The sequence below is a fragment of the Brachyhypopomus gauderio genome, chromosome 8 (genome assembly GCF_052324685.1).
Source record: "Brachyhypopomus gauderio isolate BG-103 chromosome 8, BGAUD_0.2, whole genome shotgun sequence".
NCBI lineage: Eukaryota > Metazoa > Chordata > Actinopteri > Gymnotiformes > Hypopomidae > Brachyhypopomus > Brachyhypopomus gauderio.
Genome location: NC_135218.1, coordinates 1,972,919 through 1,991,194, shown reverse-complemented (window position 1 = coordinate 1,991,194; position 18,276 = coordinate 1,972,919). Strand labels below are relative to the sequence as shown.

The 18,276-nt window shown below is 43.3% G+C and overlaps 2 protein-coding genes across 5 annotated transcripts in view; both read left to right on the top strand.

Moving 5' to 3' along the window:
* Positions 1–877: 877 nt before the first annotated feature.
* On the top strand, positions 878–13,643 carry osgn1 (oxidative stress induced growth inhibitor 1). Of its 2 annotated transcripts, none has more exons than XM_077013766.1 (6): positions 878–1,016; positions 2,233–2,306; positions 2,540–2,676; positions 3,524–3,715; positions 4,887–4,978; positions 11,540–13,643. In XM_077013766.1, exons 2-6 carry the CDS (start codon positions 2,249–2,251, stop codon positions 12,660–12,662), a joined length of 1,602 nt encoding a protein of 533 aa, XP_076869881.1. In that variant the 5' UTR covers positions 878–1,016; positions 2,233–2,248; the 3' UTR covers positions 12,663–13,643. The 2 variants fall into 2 exon arrangements, with proteins under 2 accessions (XP_076869881.1, XP_076869882.1); XM_077013767.1 differs by lacking the exon at positions 878–1,016 and adding an exon at positions 1,079–1,435.
* Positions 13,644–14,695: 1,052 nt separating this feature from the next.
* mtss1 (MTSS I-BAR domain containing 1) overlaps positions 14,696–18,276 on the top strand; it is a 61,825-nt gene continuing 58,244 nt past the window's right edge. The window contains exon 1 of one of the 3 annotated variants that reach the window (XM_077013763.1): positions 14,696–16,017. In XM_077013763.1, the coding sequence (XP_076869878.1) occupies positions 15,946–16,017 (72 nt within the window). In that variant the 5' untranslated portion in view covers positions 14,696–15,945. The remainder of the gene's footprint in view (positions 16,018–18,276) is intronic. The other 2 variants (XM_077013764.1, XM_077013765.1) reach the window with 2 other exon arrangements.

Here is an 18,276-nt window from a genome sequence, read left to right as displayed (position 1 = left end):
TTAAACTGTACATGGGAGTGCTTGGTGACAATGGAGTGTCGTAGTGTAAACAATAGGAGTGAGCAGGAGGGTGAGGCAGCGGGGTCATGTGTGCAATTTTAGTAGTGATACTATCATGGATGCGGTATTAAAATGCTCAGTGCTTATGGTAGTTCAGTAGTACATGTACTGGGTGTAAAAACAAGGGTGCACCTTCAAGCACCCCCATTGCCAAGCTGTCACTGAACAAGGCTCAATTGCTCAAATTGTTCTCTGTCACTTTGGATAAATATAAATTTTTTAGGAGAGCATTAAGATGTAAGTCATATACTGTTAGACAAATTTTTGTGATACAGATTCTGTGAAAAATATATGTTTAATTGTGTAGGTAAGTCTCTCCATTGCTAATTATGGTAATAGTTCTCTTATTCACAAAGAAGGGCATATTATAGTCAGTGCATAGATTGTAAGATTTCTCTTTAAGTTAAGAAAAGTAAACTCAACCACTCAAATAAGTATTATTATATAGCTTAATTCTCAGTTCTGGGAGAGAGTGTTGGTAAGCCCCGACAGAATTTTATTTACACGTGTTAATTTACCTTGTTTTTATGTTACCTGAGCCAAGACAATGGCAAAACTGACGAGTCACGTTTAAATGTTTCATTAGCGACAAAACTTTCATTCCTCGGTCCGCTGTCAAAGCTATCGGTGTGCAAAGCGTACTCTAGCTTTATTGGCTCGTGAGAGCATACACGCAATTTAACCCAATCAGTGTCGAGTGCGGTGGAGATCGGGTGCGTTTAGAACCATGAGCAGCGCCAATCAGAACGCCCTGCGTCATCCGCCTTTTGCCGCTGATTGGTTCAGATTTGGTAAGAAGACGTGATACATTATAAAACCAAGTCCACGATTTCGCTACTGTAACAGAATCAGAGAAGATCACGAGTGCCGCTGCCCAAGCACGTTTAATAACGTTTTAATCACGTTTTCATTGGCCGTTACCCGTGTGAGAGAGCTTCAGCACAGCGGCGTGACCGGTAGGTTTTGTAAGACTTTATTATTCTCACGTTTATCTCCACGCTGAGCCGCAGCCCGGTCGTGTTTTACTGCGCATGCGCTGTGATCCTTACGGGACTAAACCCGTTAACGTGAAAACACAAACTACGGGGGGTGGATTACGACCCGCTTACGGACCCGCGTCATGTTGGTACTGTTAATCCTGTTTAGATCCTGGTAAATGTCTGACTAACGTCTGCTGACACAGTTAATTAGATCGGTCAGAGTTAAACCGGAACCGCGCCGGTGCAGTGGCGCCTTCAGCCGTACCGACACCGCCCGTTAAAGGGGAACGAACGGTGAACGGCACCAGTGCGACCTGGTCTGGACCTGCACCAGTGCGACCTGGTCTGGACCTGCACCAGTGCCACCTGGTCTGGACCTGCACCAGTGCCACCTGGTACGAACTCTCCCAGTCAGTCCCCACCTCACTCACACACTTGCGCACCAATATTGCAGAATATTACATCGCTCAAAACAACATTTATAACACGACACTTCCCCAGAACACCGCAGTTCGGTGTTCTGACTGGACTTCACGGCGTGTGCAGGTTCGTTTGTGGATGTACTGCGGGTTAAACGTTCTGCTGAGTCACGCTGACTACAGCAGTTACTGCACGACCGAGTCAGTCCAACTCTGTTCTCAATACACTTAAACATTAGTTCTGCAAGGTGAACCTGATGTGGTTCTTGGGTTTTATTCGCACTTCATCTGATATATATTATATATAAATATTTGTATTTTGTTCTACTTTGCTTCCTTTTTTGGTTGAACGCGACTTTTCTGACTTTCTGTTTCTGTTCAAGTACAACACTATTCTGTTTTAACACTACCGGGTAATCTTAGGTCACTGTCTGCTCTCCAAATCCAGCACATTTTTTTGTGTCAGAGCGTTTGCACCACTCCCTCTATCGTGTTGCTGGACGCTGTCCTAGCTCCAACTCCTCGGCAACTGTCCCGGTTAACGCTGTCGCCTGAAAGGCTGGACGTCATTTATTCCATATACATGTGGAGTGTGTCCAGTCCTTTTCAGTGCCATAGAAGAAGAGAAATAAGGAATAGACACTTTACTTTTGTTTCATAGATACGTGTGTGTGTGTGTGTGTGAGAGAGAAAGAGAGAGATGTGAAGGACTCTGTGACTGACTTCTTCTTTTTTTTTAATTTTATTTTATTTATTTATTTATTTTTACACAGTTGGAGACCCTGAACCATGGATCTGCAGGACAAAGGCGTTTCATCTGAAGATGTTCTATCTGTGGTCATTATTGGTAAGGTTTGTCTTTGTTCAACCACTTACAGCTACTTTGTCTTGAGTAGTTGAAAGTAGGTTTTCATGTTGTTACTCTGCTGGAAATTTCATGGTGATGTGATGTTTGAGATTAAGACTGAGATAAATATTCAGGCTTGTATTGATCCTGTATCTCATCTGACTGTGTGTGCTTGTATATGTAGTTGCATATATGTGCATACCATCATCCATGTGTATCTATTTCTTCAACAGGTAATGGGCCTTCAGGTATCTGCCTATCCTATTTACTGTCGGGACATACTCCCTACCTGTGTCCTGAGGGCTTCCACCCTAATCCAATCCTACACAGCAAACTTGCTGTGAACTCTCACTTGTCTCTGTTTGAACAGGTAACACCTGTCCACACATGCTCAATATATCAGCCATAGTAGACATAGTAAAGTTAATTAAACTGATTTAGTGAATAGACATTTGTTCAATGTCAGACATAATCTAATTTCTTTCCCAGTGGGGAAAAAGTGAAATTGTTTGAGTGGGTGTGTAATTGTGTGATTGTGTGGGGGTGTGTTTGTGTGGGTGTGTAATTGACTGATTGTTTGTGTGTGTGTGCGTGCGTGTGTGCGTGTGTGCGTGTGTGCGTGCGTGCGTGCGTGCGTGCGTGCGTGCGTGTGTGTGTGTGTGTGTGTGTGTGTGTGTGTGTGTGTGTAGGATCTGGAGTATCTGTGTGAAGGGTGTGTGTGTGTGTGTGTGTGTGTGTATAATGTCTGTATATATGTGTGTGTGTATAATGTCTGTATATATGTGTGTGTGTGTGTAATGTGTATATATGTGTGTGTGTGTATAATGTGTGTATATGTGTGTGTTTATAATGTGTGTGTGTGTGTGTGTAGTGTGTGTGTAGGATCTGAAGTATCTGTGTGAATGGGGTGTGGGTGTATTGTGTGTGCGCGTATGTGTGAAGTGTGTGTATGATGTGTGTGTGATGTGTATGTGTAGGATCTGAAGTATCTGTGTGAAGGGGGTGTGTGTGTGTATAATGTGTGTGTATAGTGTGTGTGTATAGTGTGTGTGTGTATAATGTGTATATGTGTATAATGTGTGTGTATAATGTGTGTGTGTGTGTGTATAATGTATGTGTGTATAATGTGTGTGTGTATGTGTATAATGTGTGTGTATAATGTGTGTGTATAATGTGTGTGTATAATGTGTGTGTATAATGTGTGTGTGTGTGTGTAGGATCTGGAGTATCTGTGTGAAGGTTTGGAGGGCCGCTCGTCTAACCCAGTCGCCGTGCTCTTCGACTCTTTGCTCCTCCCTGATAGTGACTTTGGATTGAACTACGCCTCACCGTTGCTATGGCGACATGAACCACAGAGAGCCATACCACACCTGGTACTGGGGAAAGGCCCACCTGGGGGGGCGTGGCATGTAAGTGTTCATGCCTCACAACTGAAGTGGCCACTAAATGGGAATAAATTTCTTCTATTAACTAGGGGAAGCATTTAGGTAGAAAGACTGCTGCTACCTGTAATCTGTAAGTGGGAGTTGCCATGTTTTCTAATAAATGGGACATGGCCTCTATCGCACACCGTAGATCAGGGGTACTCAACTGGCGGACCGCGGTCCGGATCCGGACCCGAACGCAGTCCTGTCCGGACCCAATCTCATTCCTGATTAACCGGATACGGACCAAAACAAAACCGGAGCATTTATTTCAGGGCTATTGAAAAAACACTCCGTCACGAGTGTTACGTTCGCCACCCCCACCCCACCCCACAACTGCCTGCCTGGTTGACGCTTCACGAGTGGCGCAAGAGTCCGCGCGGCGAAAATGACGTAATCGCTGTGGCTCCGCGTGTGTGCGAGTGCCTCGCTCGCTGTCTGTTCGCGAGGTCGTGCACCTCTCGAATTTTGTAACTTCGCGCGCGAACTATTCAGTCAGACAGATATTTGTTGTGAAACCAAGTAGTTACAATTACAAGCATTTTAAAGTACTTTAACCTAAATTCCAGCACTTTTCAAACCTGAAACACATAGCAACATTAAAATTGGTCAGGTAAATGTTCATTCCCCTGTTTTGAGGGGTGTTTCTACCACATATCGTTTCGGAGAACACTGCAGTGACGCTCGCGAAAGTATAAACGCCTCCACCGTTCGCGCGAGGTGGGTTGAGTCACGCGCTACAGTCACTCGCGAAAGTACCAGGCTTTACGTTCGCCACCCCCGCCGCACCGGACCTCAGGTCACAGGTATCTGCCAAAATTGGACCGCGGACAAATTTAGTTGAGTACGCCTGCCGTAGATGATGTAACCATGGTTTCCCCTTGGTACCTACATGTATTATGAAATTCTTAATGCTGCTTCACTACTTATTTATATGCACGTGTAACAGAAGAGCAACCATAGTTTCAAAGACTATCAAACAGCAACTAAGACCCAAAGTTGACTGCAGTACTTTGCTCTGCTGAACTGGGGGGGGGGGGGGGTGTGTGGAACACAGCGCCTTGTTATCATACCCATGCATGCGCCCCGATCAGCAGCTCCGATCAGCTGTTCATCTGCTTACCTGTTGACCTCGGTGTCTGTGTTGCATCTGCAGGCAATGGAGGGCTCCATGCTGACACTCAGTCTTGCCAACTGGATGGATCTTCCGGGCCTCAAACTGAAGGACTGGATGAGGGAGAAACGCAGGTATGTGTACAGCACTACATCAGCTACCAGTGTAGGAGATGTTGAAGCTTCCTCCCAAAGACAATATCATTTTGAAGTTTGGCCATGTTACAGAATGACCGCGGGAGGGATTGAGACGGAAGCCATCATAAGCATTTACGCACCGTTGTCGTTTATTAATCAGTTGCCTAGGTGTCAAACACGCTTTCCCCTGAATGAGTCCCAACATCCGTCAAAGTAAGAAAGAAAAGAAAAATAACTGTTTACCAAATAAACAAAATAAACAAAACAAATACAGCAAAATTGCATCATGAAGATCTTGACTCACTCATGGCACTTTGTTTGCAAAGTAGGCCTACACAGCATGTCAATACTGGCTCAGTCAGCCAGCCTAGCGGCATCTTAACAATCTCGCTCTTTCCTGTCTTAGGCTCCACCTTTTATATAATTGGCCCAAACCATTGTCCCAAAATATATACTCATTACTGGTGGTGCCAATTAGACCTAACATATTTTTAAAAACAATACAGTATAAATACATTTGTTAAAATACAAACTAACTCAACAAAAACCAAAACAGATAATTATTTACCTAATATTCCCCTTTTACTCTAATACCACGTAAAACCTCCCATGACGGGCACAACCTCCCATGGAACAGGCGTCCGCCCTGTTACATCACCTCCCCCTTCTGGAAATGGTCAATACCAGGTAAACGAGCAAGTACACAAACCCCAGAGCAACAAAACAAAATCAAACGACTTTACTCCCCCTCAAATGTCCAAGACAAAAAATCAGCAACCTGATTCACAGCACCAGGGCGATATTTTACAGTAAATTTATGGGGTTGCAAAGACAAATACCATCGCGTTATGCGCGCATTAGAATCACGCATTCTGCTCAACCATTGTAATGCTGGATGGTTCGTTTCCAACACAAACAACCTCCCCAAGAGATAGTATCTCAGAGTCCAGTGTCCATTTAATAGCTAAACATTCTTGTTCAACCGTAGAATAGCGCTGCTCCCTAGGGAACAACTTCCGACTCAGGAAGGCGATCGGTCGTCGATGTCCCCCCACCTTCTGCAGAATCACAGCTCCCAAGCCTACGCCAGAAGCGTCGGTCTGTACGACAAACGGCTGATCAAAGTCCGGACTCAACACGGATTCCTCGCACAGTACATTCTTCAGATTCTCAAACGCGTCCTCGCGCTGCTTTGTCCAAACCACCTTATTTCGCTCCGACATTCGCGTCAGATCTGTAAGAATAGAGGCTCTCGCAGAAAAATTAGGTATGAATCGACGATACCATCCCACCAACCCCAAGAAAGATCTTACCTTCTTCTTGGTCATTAGTGGTCTGCAATTGCGAATCGCCTCCACTTTGCATACTTGCGGGCGAATCTGACCATTACCAATAATAAAACCCAAGTAACAAATCTCTGTCTTAGCAAGAGCAAATTTTTTCTGGTTAATGGTCAGTCCTGCTTCCTTAAATCGTCCCAGCACCTGTTGCAGATGCCCGCAATGATCTTCCCAATTTTCACTAAAAATCACCACATCATCCAAATATGCAGCAACATAATCTTCCATGCCATATATCACTCTATCCATAAGTCTCTGAAATGTGGCTGGCGCCCCCTGTAGACCAAAAGGCATCACTTAAAAATTATACAACCCATACAGGGTACGAAAAGCAGTCAATTCCTTCGCATTGTCCTTCAACAGAACTTGCCAATAACCCTTGCATAAATCCAAGGATGTAATGTACTTTGCTTTGCCTTGCCACTCCACTAACTCATCAATTTGTGGCATTGGATAGGGATCAAACTTGGTAATCGCATTAATATGTCTAAAATCAATGCAAAATCTGATCGTTCCATCTTTCTTCGGAACTAAAACTACTGGACTGCACCATTCACTGGTCGAAGGTTCTATAACTCCCAATGAGATCATAGTATCCAGTTCCTGTTTTAAAACAGGCAATAATTGTTCTGGCACTCGGTAACTCCTGTCGCGCAGGCCCCTCTCCAATGCAGACAATGTCATGCTCCACCAGATCCGTATGTCCTGGTTTTTCTTTAAACAAATCTGGATCCAGCAATCCTTCCAACTGTTGCTGTTGACACGGCCCTAAATGTGACACATCGACAGCCAGTAAGCAGTTACCTGTGGGAAAATATTGTTCCACTGGTTCTTCTTCCTCCTCCACAGCTCACAAACAGCTGCGTTTCTACTGTCGTCGTTCTTGGATGAAATTCTTTAAGCAAGTTCACATGATAAATCTGTTTCTTTTTACTTCTATCCGGCATCTTAATTTCATATGTCACCTTCCCCGCTTTCCGCAAAATTTCATATGGACCATGCCATTTAGTCAACAACTTATTGTCACTCGTAGGTAAAAGTAGCAGTACCTGTTGACCCGGAGCGAACGATCTCTCCTTGGCGCTTTGATCATACCATGTCTTCTGTCTCTTTTGCACCTTCCTCATATTCTCCTGGTCTAGCGATGTCATCTGCTCCAAACGTTCTCTCATCTGAATCACATACTGGACCACATTCTTTTGCTCATTTTGTGAACCTTCCCAGAGTTCCTTCAGTAAATCCAGGGGTCCTCTCACCTGTCGTCCATACAGCAACTCAAACGGTGCAAAGCCCGTCAACGCTTGTGGTACTTCTCTGTATGCGAGCAGTAAGTAGGGCAACCACTGGTCCCAGTCTTTTCCCGACTGCTCAAAGAACCTGCGGAGCATGGTCTTCAGAGTTCGATTAAACCTTTCTACTAGCCCATCTGTTTGAGGATGATATGGCGTGGTCCTAATACCTTTAATATTCAACAACTCGTATACTTGCTTAAGCAATTCTGAAAGAAAGTTAGTGCCTTGATCCGTGATTATCTTCCTTGGCACCCCTACTCGAGAAAATAACTGGATCAAGCAATGTGCAATTTGCCTTGCCTTAATATTTCTTAAAGGAAACGCTTCTGGATATTTGGTAGCATAATCACAGATAACCAGAATATGTCGATTACCGCTCTTACTTTTTTTCCAAAGGCCCCACTATATCCATACCTATTCGTTCAAATGGCATTTCAATAACCGGTCAATTTTGCAACTACGCAGGTGAAACACCTCTCCCTGCCGTTAACTGACATTCGCTACACGTTTTGCAAAATTCTGTCACGTCCGTATATAATAATGGCCAACTAAAACGACTAGCGATTCTCGCCAACGTCTTCTATTTCCCCAGATGTCCTGCCCATGGAACCGAGTGCGCCAGCGTCATTATAGTATGTCTCAAGGATTGTGGCACCGCTAACCCTTCCACTTCCCCTTTTACTTGAGACAAGATGTCATTTTTCACCACATACTTTTCCTCCCTTAATCCTTGCGTACTTCCCCGTTTCATGCCATCTATTTCCGATACCTTCTGAAACCATTCCTGTAATGTTACATCCGCTTTCTGCAGCTCAGTTACATTCGCTGGAATGTCCATCTAAGCTAGGTACTGGCAATGATAAAACTTCTTCCTGACAAATTTCTGTACCTTTAACTTTCCCCCGACGCTTCTCTTTTCTAGATTTACGACTCTTGGTTTTTACCTTTTCCATATCTGCTTTGGCAAACGGCAGCTCTCTCATATCCTCTGTGCTCTTGTTACCACATTACATAGTGCCTCTTGCAAAATTAAATCGTACAGTATAGGGAAATCCTGACCCAACACCACTGCATATGGTAATTGAGGAACTAATGCTACCGGCATATAGAATGTTTGTTCTTGCACTGTTATAAACACCTCCGTAGTAGGGTAACTTTTCACATCATCATGTACACAGCATACGGCGGTCTGTTTCTCTCAATCTACCTCTGTTACCAAACTTTCCAGCACCAGCGTTTGCGTACTCCCTGTATCCACTAGAGCCTTCACTGCCTGCCCATTAACCAGGACCGGTACTTCCATTAACCCGTCTGACGGGTATAGTGTCTCTGGCCTCGGCACATTACATATTGCTATGCGTTTAGCTTTCTGTACTTGGCAATTCGGATTTGTATGACCTTTCTCTCCACAATAATAACACCTCACTTCCTGTTTGGTATATTTATCATTATGTCTACTAAGCCTATTAACTTGACTCTGCATCTGACCACGCCTTTCACCACCCCCAACAGACTTACTTCTCGATCCTTGCACCCACTGATCATTACTGCTCCTAGTGTCTCTCTGGGCTGAAAGATAGACTTTCGCCAGCCTGGCTGCCTCCTCCGCTGTTTCGGGGTTATGTCCTTTTATCCATACTGCCATATCATCCTCATAAATTGTTCCAAAATCAATAACTCCGAGACTTGCTGCATTGTTCGTTCCTCCGGTTGAATCCATGTCTTAAACAATTCTTTCAATCTCACATACAATTCTTGTGGTGATTCATTCGGCCATATTTCTGTTGACCGGAACCTCTGTCTATACGTCTCCGCACAAATTTCATATTTCTTTAAAACTGCTTCCTTAATTTTCTTATAATCGTTTGTATCCCTGATGTCCATAGCCACGTACGCATTACGTGCTTTACCTGTTAACAAAGGAATTAGACGAATAGCCCAATGTTCGTCTGACCAATGACATAATAATGCAATTCTTTCAAATGTCATCAAAAAGTGTTCTATATCGTCTCCAACCCGTAACGGGTGCAACTTCGGCTCTTTAAATTCAGTCAGCGGCATTGGCCGATGTGGTGACGCCATCCTACTATTAACAATATCACTTCCCCGATCACTACCCGTTGGTAAACTACTTTCAACGTGGCCTTGGAGTTGCTGAAACTGATGTTGCACGTTTCTCCATCTTTGCTCATTTCTTGTTTCAGTTTGTGCTATCCGTTCGTCTCGTGCCACTTGAGTCTGAACCAGCGTTTTTACAAGGCCTGCTAATTCCGCTATCATGTTCTCTGTGGAATTCTCTGGTCTCATTCCCACATCATTTTGAGCCCAATCCTCCCGTCTCATAGATGTTCTCCGGTTTTCTTGTCCGCTTTATTCCTTACTGGAATCCTCTCCCAGCAGCTTTTTTGCAACCACTTCTGACACCCTTTGTTACAGAATGACCGCGGGAGGGATTGAGACGGAAGCTATCATAAGCATTTACGCACCGTTGTTGTTTATTAATCAGTTGCCTAGGTGTCAAACACGCTTTCCCCTGAATGAGTCCCAACATCCGTCAAAGTAAGAAAGAAAAGAAAAATAACTATTTACCAAATAAAACAAAATAAACAAAACAAATACAGCAAAATTGCATCATGAAGATCTTGACTCACTCATGGCACTTTGTTTGCAAAGTAGGCCTACACAGCATGTCAATACTGGCTCAGTCAGCCAGCCTAGCGGCATCTTAACAATCTCGCTCTTTCCTGTCTTAGGCTCCACCTTTTATGTAATTGGCCCAAACCATTGTCCCAAAATATATACTCATTACTGGTGGTGCCACCGACCGAACATATTTTTAAATACAATACAGTATAAATACATTTGTTAAAATACAAACTAACTCAACAAAAAACAAAACAAATAATTCCTAATATTCCCCTTTTACTCTAATACCACTTAAAACCTCCCATGACAGGCACAACCTCCCATGGAACAGGCGTCCGCCCTGTTACAGGCCAATATACTTCCTCTGAGGAATCAATACTCTTTGTGAAATCTCTCAAGTGCCTTTTTATGTACAGACTTGTGAAAGATTTTTCTACAGAATGAAAAAACTTCACTTGTAATTGCAAATCAAATGTAACCAGAAGTTATTGGCTGGAAATTTTTAACAGTAAAAGTTTTTTGTGTAGTTGTGTTCCTCAAAGATAAGGGCCACAGTTTAGTGGTCACAGTGCCTGGTGCTTTAAGAGCATAGAGTGCTTTAGCTCGGCATGGCTATCGGGGTGAGTATGGGCGAAGGGGGCCAGCCCACACACGCTTCCCCTTGGCTGTTACCTTACGCTCTACATTACACCAAATAAGTGTCTGTTATATAATGAGTGAAACCAGTTCTCTGTTATGTTGCTACCACTGAAATACAGGCTCTGTAGAAGGAAGAGGAATGTAAATAAACTCAATGTGAGTTATGAAGATACTGTGAAGATACTGTTATGGTTTCATTTTCAATTTTACAAAGGTGCAGCATGGATGGGTGCAGTCCAAATATGTTTTTGTTACCACAGATATGATTATAATGTATATCCAGCGGAAAAGGTTTCGATTTAACATGACCCTTATATTTAGTGTTCATGCTAAATCTTTCAAAGTATGTAGTTATGGTGGAATATTAATTGATTAATTAATGTGTAATGCTGCTACTTTTTTTTTTTGCTAATTCCTAAAACTTAATTTGTCATTGAAGCACATGTGTCTTTATAATGGAGATACTGGCAGATTGTTTTTTTGTTAGCAGGCCATTCATGGTTTATGAAAAAAATTATCTTAGTTTTGTTTGAATGGATGTTTTTCTTTCTATTTATCCATCATGTGAAGTTATTCTCATAGTAATATGTAACGTGTCTAACAGTTCTGACACCTTACCCCTATAAATTGTGTGTTTTTAGGAATGTACGCAATGATCGGGCCACACCCACCGAGATCGCCTCATACTACCAGCACTACGTGGGTGAGATGGGTCTAGAGGGGAACTTTGCGTGTGGCACCACGGTCACGTCACTGCGGCGCGTGGCACTGGGCAGTGGACGCTCCGGCTGGCGGGTTGAAGGGGTGCAACGGCGGGCAGAGTCGGAGCTGCCCTTTACTGTGCAAGCTGAGAATGTGGTCCTCGCCACGGGCACTCATGACATCCCTGCCCGGCTGGGCGTGGAGGGTGAGACGCTGCCCTTCGTCTGCCACAGTTTCTGGGAGCTCGAGGCCGCCATTCTGTCGGGGAGCCTGGGCCGGGCGTCCGACCCTGTGCTGGTGGTGGGTGCGGGGTTGACGGCAGCCGACGCCGTGTTGGCCGCCCACCACCTCAACACACCCGTTTACCACGCCTTCCGCCGCTCGGTGTCCGACCCGGCTCTCATCTTCAACCAGCTTCCCAAGCTACTCTACCCAGAGTACCACAAGGTGCACCAGATGATGAGCCAGCAGCAGTACCGGCCAGGTGAGGCCCAAACTGAGACGGGGGCCCAGGGCGTAGCGCCACCCGCTGGGGGTGACAATGTGGCCCGTTACCTGGGCTACCTCAGCTTTCCTAAGCACCGCGTTGTGGCCTTCAAGCCTGGGGGCAAATGCGTGCTGGAGGGGGAGGATGGGCGCCAGACGGCGCTACGCGTCTCAATGGCCTTGGTCCTGATTGGTTCCCACCCAGACCTGGGGTTTGTGCCCGAGCAGGGACGAGCTCTGGGGTCGGAGCCCGGAGAGCTGATCAGCTGCAGGCGCAATCCTATTGACGTGAACCCATACACCTACGAGTGTGCTCAGGAGCCAGGCCTGTATGCCATGGGCCCGCTGGTGGGTGAGAACTTTGTGCGGTTCCTGAAAGGGGGCGCCCTCGCAATCGCATGCGACCTGGCTCGCAAACAGCAAATGTGGTCGGGCGGGGCCAAGACGGAGAACTCCGCCTACCACTCACTGAGCTTCCAGCTGTCCAACTGCAGTTTGGGTGTGTGGAGTCCGGACGGGGGTGGGGAGAGAAATGAAGAGAGAGAACCACTAACAAATGGGCAAAGTTCTGAATGACCATTCTAATCTGCTGTCATATGTGTTTTAATTAACTGATGGTTAAGGGAATGTCTTCCTTAACCAGCTTTCTGCAATCAAGACCACAAAAATGACCACTCAAGAGGCTGGCACAGCCCAGAATGAGAGATGGCAAGGATGAAATGCATGATGGGTAAACAAGAGCAACAGAAAACATCTGAAATATGTTTGCTTGGACTGTTTTTTGCTTTAAAGAAAGCAGGATCCATTACAGCAGATAGTACATGCTGGACTTCAGTGCATGCACAGACAGATTCTGCTAGGTAATTTTTGACAGTGTGTTAACATTGCACGTGTTGCTAGTTTAAGACGCTATTCTCAGACTACAGGGATTCCTTTATTTAACATGTCTGTCATGGCATAGTTATTGTGCCAAAATGTTTGTACTCTGTATTCCTTCCATGTAGAGATAAATACTTGCTGTGCAACTATTTTTTCTAATACATTGTTTCTAGGAGCTGTTAGTTGGAGGTGAAAATGATGGATAATAGAAATTCTTCATATGAGGAAAATCAAATAACTCAACTTTGCCAAGCAAATTTTGGTTTTGTACCAGTCCTGGTACTTGAATGCACTCATTTATTTTGTTTTAAATGCATGAATCTATTAGACATGTTCACAGAAGTTCATGAACAGTCTGGAACAGGCAGCATAATAATGTTTATTCATGAAATCCTGATTGTGAAATGTCAAGATGTTGTACTACTGCGTGATGCATTCTCATATAGAATTGTTTGTTTATTTATACTAATATTTTTCTAATACTTATGCTTAATCCTCTGGCTGGTTGACTTACATGCTATAAAATAATAGCATTCTGCCTTCTCTTTAGTAATTACTCATTTGATCTTTCAAAATGACTTTTGGTAATGACTTACTGAAATGGGGCAGACGTACAGAAATGAAGATGTATAATTGTTGTTTACTATTACAAATGTATTAAAGAGAAGATGAAACTGATTTCATCTTTACTGGTCTAAACAACTAAGGAGCCAGACAGCATGTATTGTCCTTGCAGGTGTCGTGTTATGTTACATTCACGATGCCTTGCATAACCACTGAAATTGCATTTGGATGCCAGAGACCTGCAAACCTTGCCTGTGTGTCTGAAGAGGCTATGAGCTCTTTATTAAGGTGATGTTTGTGACATTGAAGGTGTTGGGTCAAATGTCAGTTTGCTATTGAAACAATGGCAGCCTTATGCAGTAAGTAAATCAAATATACAAAGTAACCGAATGGAAAGAGAGAAGTCTAAATGTAAAACAAGATTATGAATGTGTATACTGAAATACAAAAAGCAATTTTCTTTGCTTAAACCTTATTTTATAAGGAGCACAATAAACATTTAAAGGAACATTCCTAGTGACATTTTATTAAATATAAATAAATAAAATTTGGGGTTTTTTTTGTTGATAAATTACATTTGAAAAAATTCAAAATGAACGACAATTTTGATAAATTACATTCTAAACCTAGCCTTTAGATGGAATTTATACCGACTCACTGATTAAATGTATTTGTATATTTTGTCAACACTGTTTATTTACAGTTTCGTGAATGAATTGTTACTACAACATACAATATTAAAATAAAACTAAATGATCTCGTTTATTCAATAAATATCTTGGTGCGGTCTTCCAAGTCTGCTGTAGTTCCAAAGCTAAACCACTGGATGTCAACACAGTCATTATCTTCAGAGACTGAACCGCTGGTCGTTACTTTAATAGAGGCGAGAGGTGAAGAACCGCTCGGCAGCGCTACCACACGAGATATTACATTACATGTGTGTGACAACCTTGTTTTAGAGTGTATCCGCAAAAACTCATGTCTGCGATATAAAATTATATGTATAAAAAACTATATTAGCTTATTCTTAGCTAATTGCATTTTTTTAAATACGATGTCTGGGTGTAGGTAGTATTTAAGTATCTGAGCAAGGTGACCTCTCTGTTGACGCAGGCGGAGAGGCTGTGCTGCTGTGAGACTGATCTACAAGGTTCATCAGACTTCATAACGTGAAGAATAAGCGAACAGACCTGGCTAGTGTGTGTTAGTGTGTACTAGTGTGTGTTAATGTGTGCTAATGTGTGTTAGTGTGTGCTAGTGTGTGTTAGTGTGTGCTAGTGTGTACTTGTGTGTGTTCGTGTGTGTACTAGTGTGTGTTAATGTGTGCTAGTGTGTGTTAATGTGTGTTAGTGTGTACTAGTGTGTGTTAATGTGTGCCAGTGTGTACTAGTGTGTGTTAATGTGTGCTAGTGTTTGTTAGTGTGTGCTAGTGTACTAGTGTGTGTTAATGTGTGCTAGTGTGTACTAGTGTGTGTTCGTGTGTGTACTAGTGTGTGTTAATGTGTGCTAGTGTGTGCTTGGAAAACTGAGGAATTTACAGAATGGCGTTTATGATTTCTAGATTATATAGAGGGCGAGGATTATTGGTGAGGTTCCTCTTCAATAGAAACAGAACGTGACTTCCTTCGGTGGAAATGCAGGGAATTGTCCTCAAATCCTTCAATTTTACACAATTAAAATGAATATGTTCACCACACTTATGAGAATTTGAAAGCATCTCACAGTAAAGACAAAAAAGTTAAAGGTAAAGATATAAATTAGGACTAACGCCTCCCGACAGTTCTGCTCCGCCCCGACTGGAGCTGCTGGGCAGACCGAGGAGAAGCTGCTCACACTGCGGTTAAAATGGACTAGTGTCGGTGGAATACGTTGGGTTGAAACTTTTGTCATCTTTTACCACATTTAACGAGAATATTCAGACAAATTTAAATCACCGGACCAAGAATTGGGCACCCACTCGGAGGAGCAGCCGAAGGTCTGGTCAGTGAGGAGTTGAAGCTAACGCGCTCCGTGTGGACGGTGACCAGGTCGTCTCCATTACGTCCTAACCGCACATTTCGCAGGACTCCCAGTGGTTTCGTGCCAATACATTTGCTTGAAGGCATATTTTGGAAACACTCGACGATTTGAACGCGCTTCATATACTTTTTATGAGAAAGCGCGATGCATTTTCATCGGTTTACTAAGTTATCGAGCTAGTAGTAGTGCTAGTTATCGGCTAGCCGGCAGCGCTGCCGTGCCCCGCGTCCTCCCTCCTCCTGCCCGGTTGGTGTGGTGTTTTTCTCGGAACATTCGCCTTGGTGGAGGCCGCCGGTTCTGCATTACTGACAGAACCGGTCACATATTGATAACCCGTCTCAAGGCTTGTTCGAAGGAAAATAACTCCGGGTGTTTTTGGATTCTGTGGACGTGGAAAATGGATGCGGGAATGGAGAAGGAGAGCAGCGCGTTGGGAGGGCTCTTCCAGACCATCATGAGCGACATGAAGGTGCCTCCACACACACGGTTACCACCGTCTCTCACCCCACACTCACCACAGCCTCGTCCCGTGTGATATTTGTTCTATATTGTACGTACTTTGTACAAATGACCTCGGCCCAAGTTATTTTCCAGCTGTTTGGCATACATAATCTGACCAACGACGCTTCACTTCGGCTGGCAACAGTTCGCTGGTTGGTCGACTGAAAATTGAAGATTCCTAATGGCTTTTGAAAATAAATAAAAAATACATGTTAATCCTTAATCTCTAAAAAAAAAACGACACACCAAAACAATAATTCAACGTATATGAAATTAAAGACTTTTATTATAGTTAGTGTTGTCATTCTGAACCAACATGATTTGTTAGTTTACTCACTATATAAGTTTGCATTTCCTTTGCTTATTTTTATTGCATTTAAACCTATCTGTGATGACATTTGACATGTATCAATATTTAGTTAATATAATTGGCCAAACAATTCACACCAACAATGCTAAATATTTTTTAGGTTTTACGCGTACCTTATCTCATGACTCAAGGTGGTTATGTTTTTGATGCTTCAGAGGAATTGGGAAACATGGCAGATGTTCAGTCTTGAGTCCTGCTGCCATTACGACACATTTTGTGGTAGCTTTGAATTTAGATGAAGCCACAGCAGTTCTCACAGTATAAGAAAAATTTGTTGGATAACCTTTTATTTTTACTCTATGTGGAAGATGAAGGCCTAGATTTTTTTTTGCAAAGGTATAAGGGGACCCCCCCTCCTCCCCCAAATATATATATATTTTCTTATGAATGTGGAAACGGGCCACTTGACTGACAGGAAAAGTGGAGCACGCAGGATATCCCCTTGGTGTGTGTGGGTGTGTTTTATCCACATGTACTTTAGTGATAGGCAAGTGTGGGATTGCTCCAAAGATATCATTTTTGTGAACCAGTCTGCAGTATTGCAAATGTACAAATATTAGGCTTGTTTTCTTTTGGTCTAACTCTTATTCTCTTACACTCATAGATATCCAACATAGATCCAGCAATCAACTAATAATAGATCATAGAAAATCACACTGTCTGTGTTTTTATATAGTTATTAATTTTAATTGATACATTATGGTTAATTTGCTTGGGCTTCTGTCAGACTAGTTTCCAAGACGTTGATTGAATCCGTTTGATCTGAATCCGTTTGATCTGAATTGCTGTGTTTACAATTAAATTAGAGATGGGACCGATCCGATACAATATCTGTATCTGGGCTGATATTGACGTAATTTAACATATGGGATATCGGGCAAATGTGGCCGATCCACTTACCAATCCATTTTCCAGTCCGCAGCTTGAGAAAGCTGTTGTGTTTGTATATACCTTTGGAATGCATTTATATTCACTTTTCGAAGTGCTGTGTCTATTTCTGCCTCATTACTTAAACACAGTACCAATGAGTATCGGTGTTGGCAGTTATATATCAGTATCGCATCGGAACTGCAAAACACTAGATCGGCCCATCAATAGATAAAATTTTATCTGCATATGTAGCATATGTGCAACTAAGATCAGCAATATTGTTAAATCACTGTTTAGGAGTAAGGCCAAAAATAACCCTCAAAATTAGGAAAATATTGCTCTGAGCAGTACTGTGATAATCTTTAAATGAAGCTTCCTGGGTGGTGTTGTGATAAATCTAGTAAGAAACATCTACCAATCAAAATGACTTACTTACTCCTGTATTCTCTACATCATGACGCTGCAGTATGTTGTTCATACTGCATTCTGAGGAGCCTCACCTTCAAAGATGACAGTCTGGCCAGTATAAGGCAGTGTGTACACATGACGACGAGAGTTGAAGGGCACTGCGGGGGTGGTTAGGGGGTGGTTGGTGGTGGTGGTGGGGGGGGGGGGGGGGGGTGGTTGTGCTCTGTATTGAATCTCAAGAATGTGCCAAGCAAGGTATTCACTTGGCTGTGAGACCACTGTCATCTTGAGCAAGCTGAGGAGTAATCTGTTTGTAATCTGTTTCTGATGCCATTGGTTTTGCTGTGTGGCAGAGTGATGAGCATGGGTGATGCAGGGCCAGTCTGACCCTCACGCACTTCTAAGAGCACATGCTTTGAATACAGAGTGACGGGATGCAAAGCCTCTCTGGTTACCGTGTGGCCTCTTCACCTCTTTTGGGCTCGTTGGGCTCCTCTCTTGAGCCCTATAGACTATAAACAGGGATTGGTAATCTACCTAAAAGAGCACAGACATGCAAATAGACTGAACAACACCATC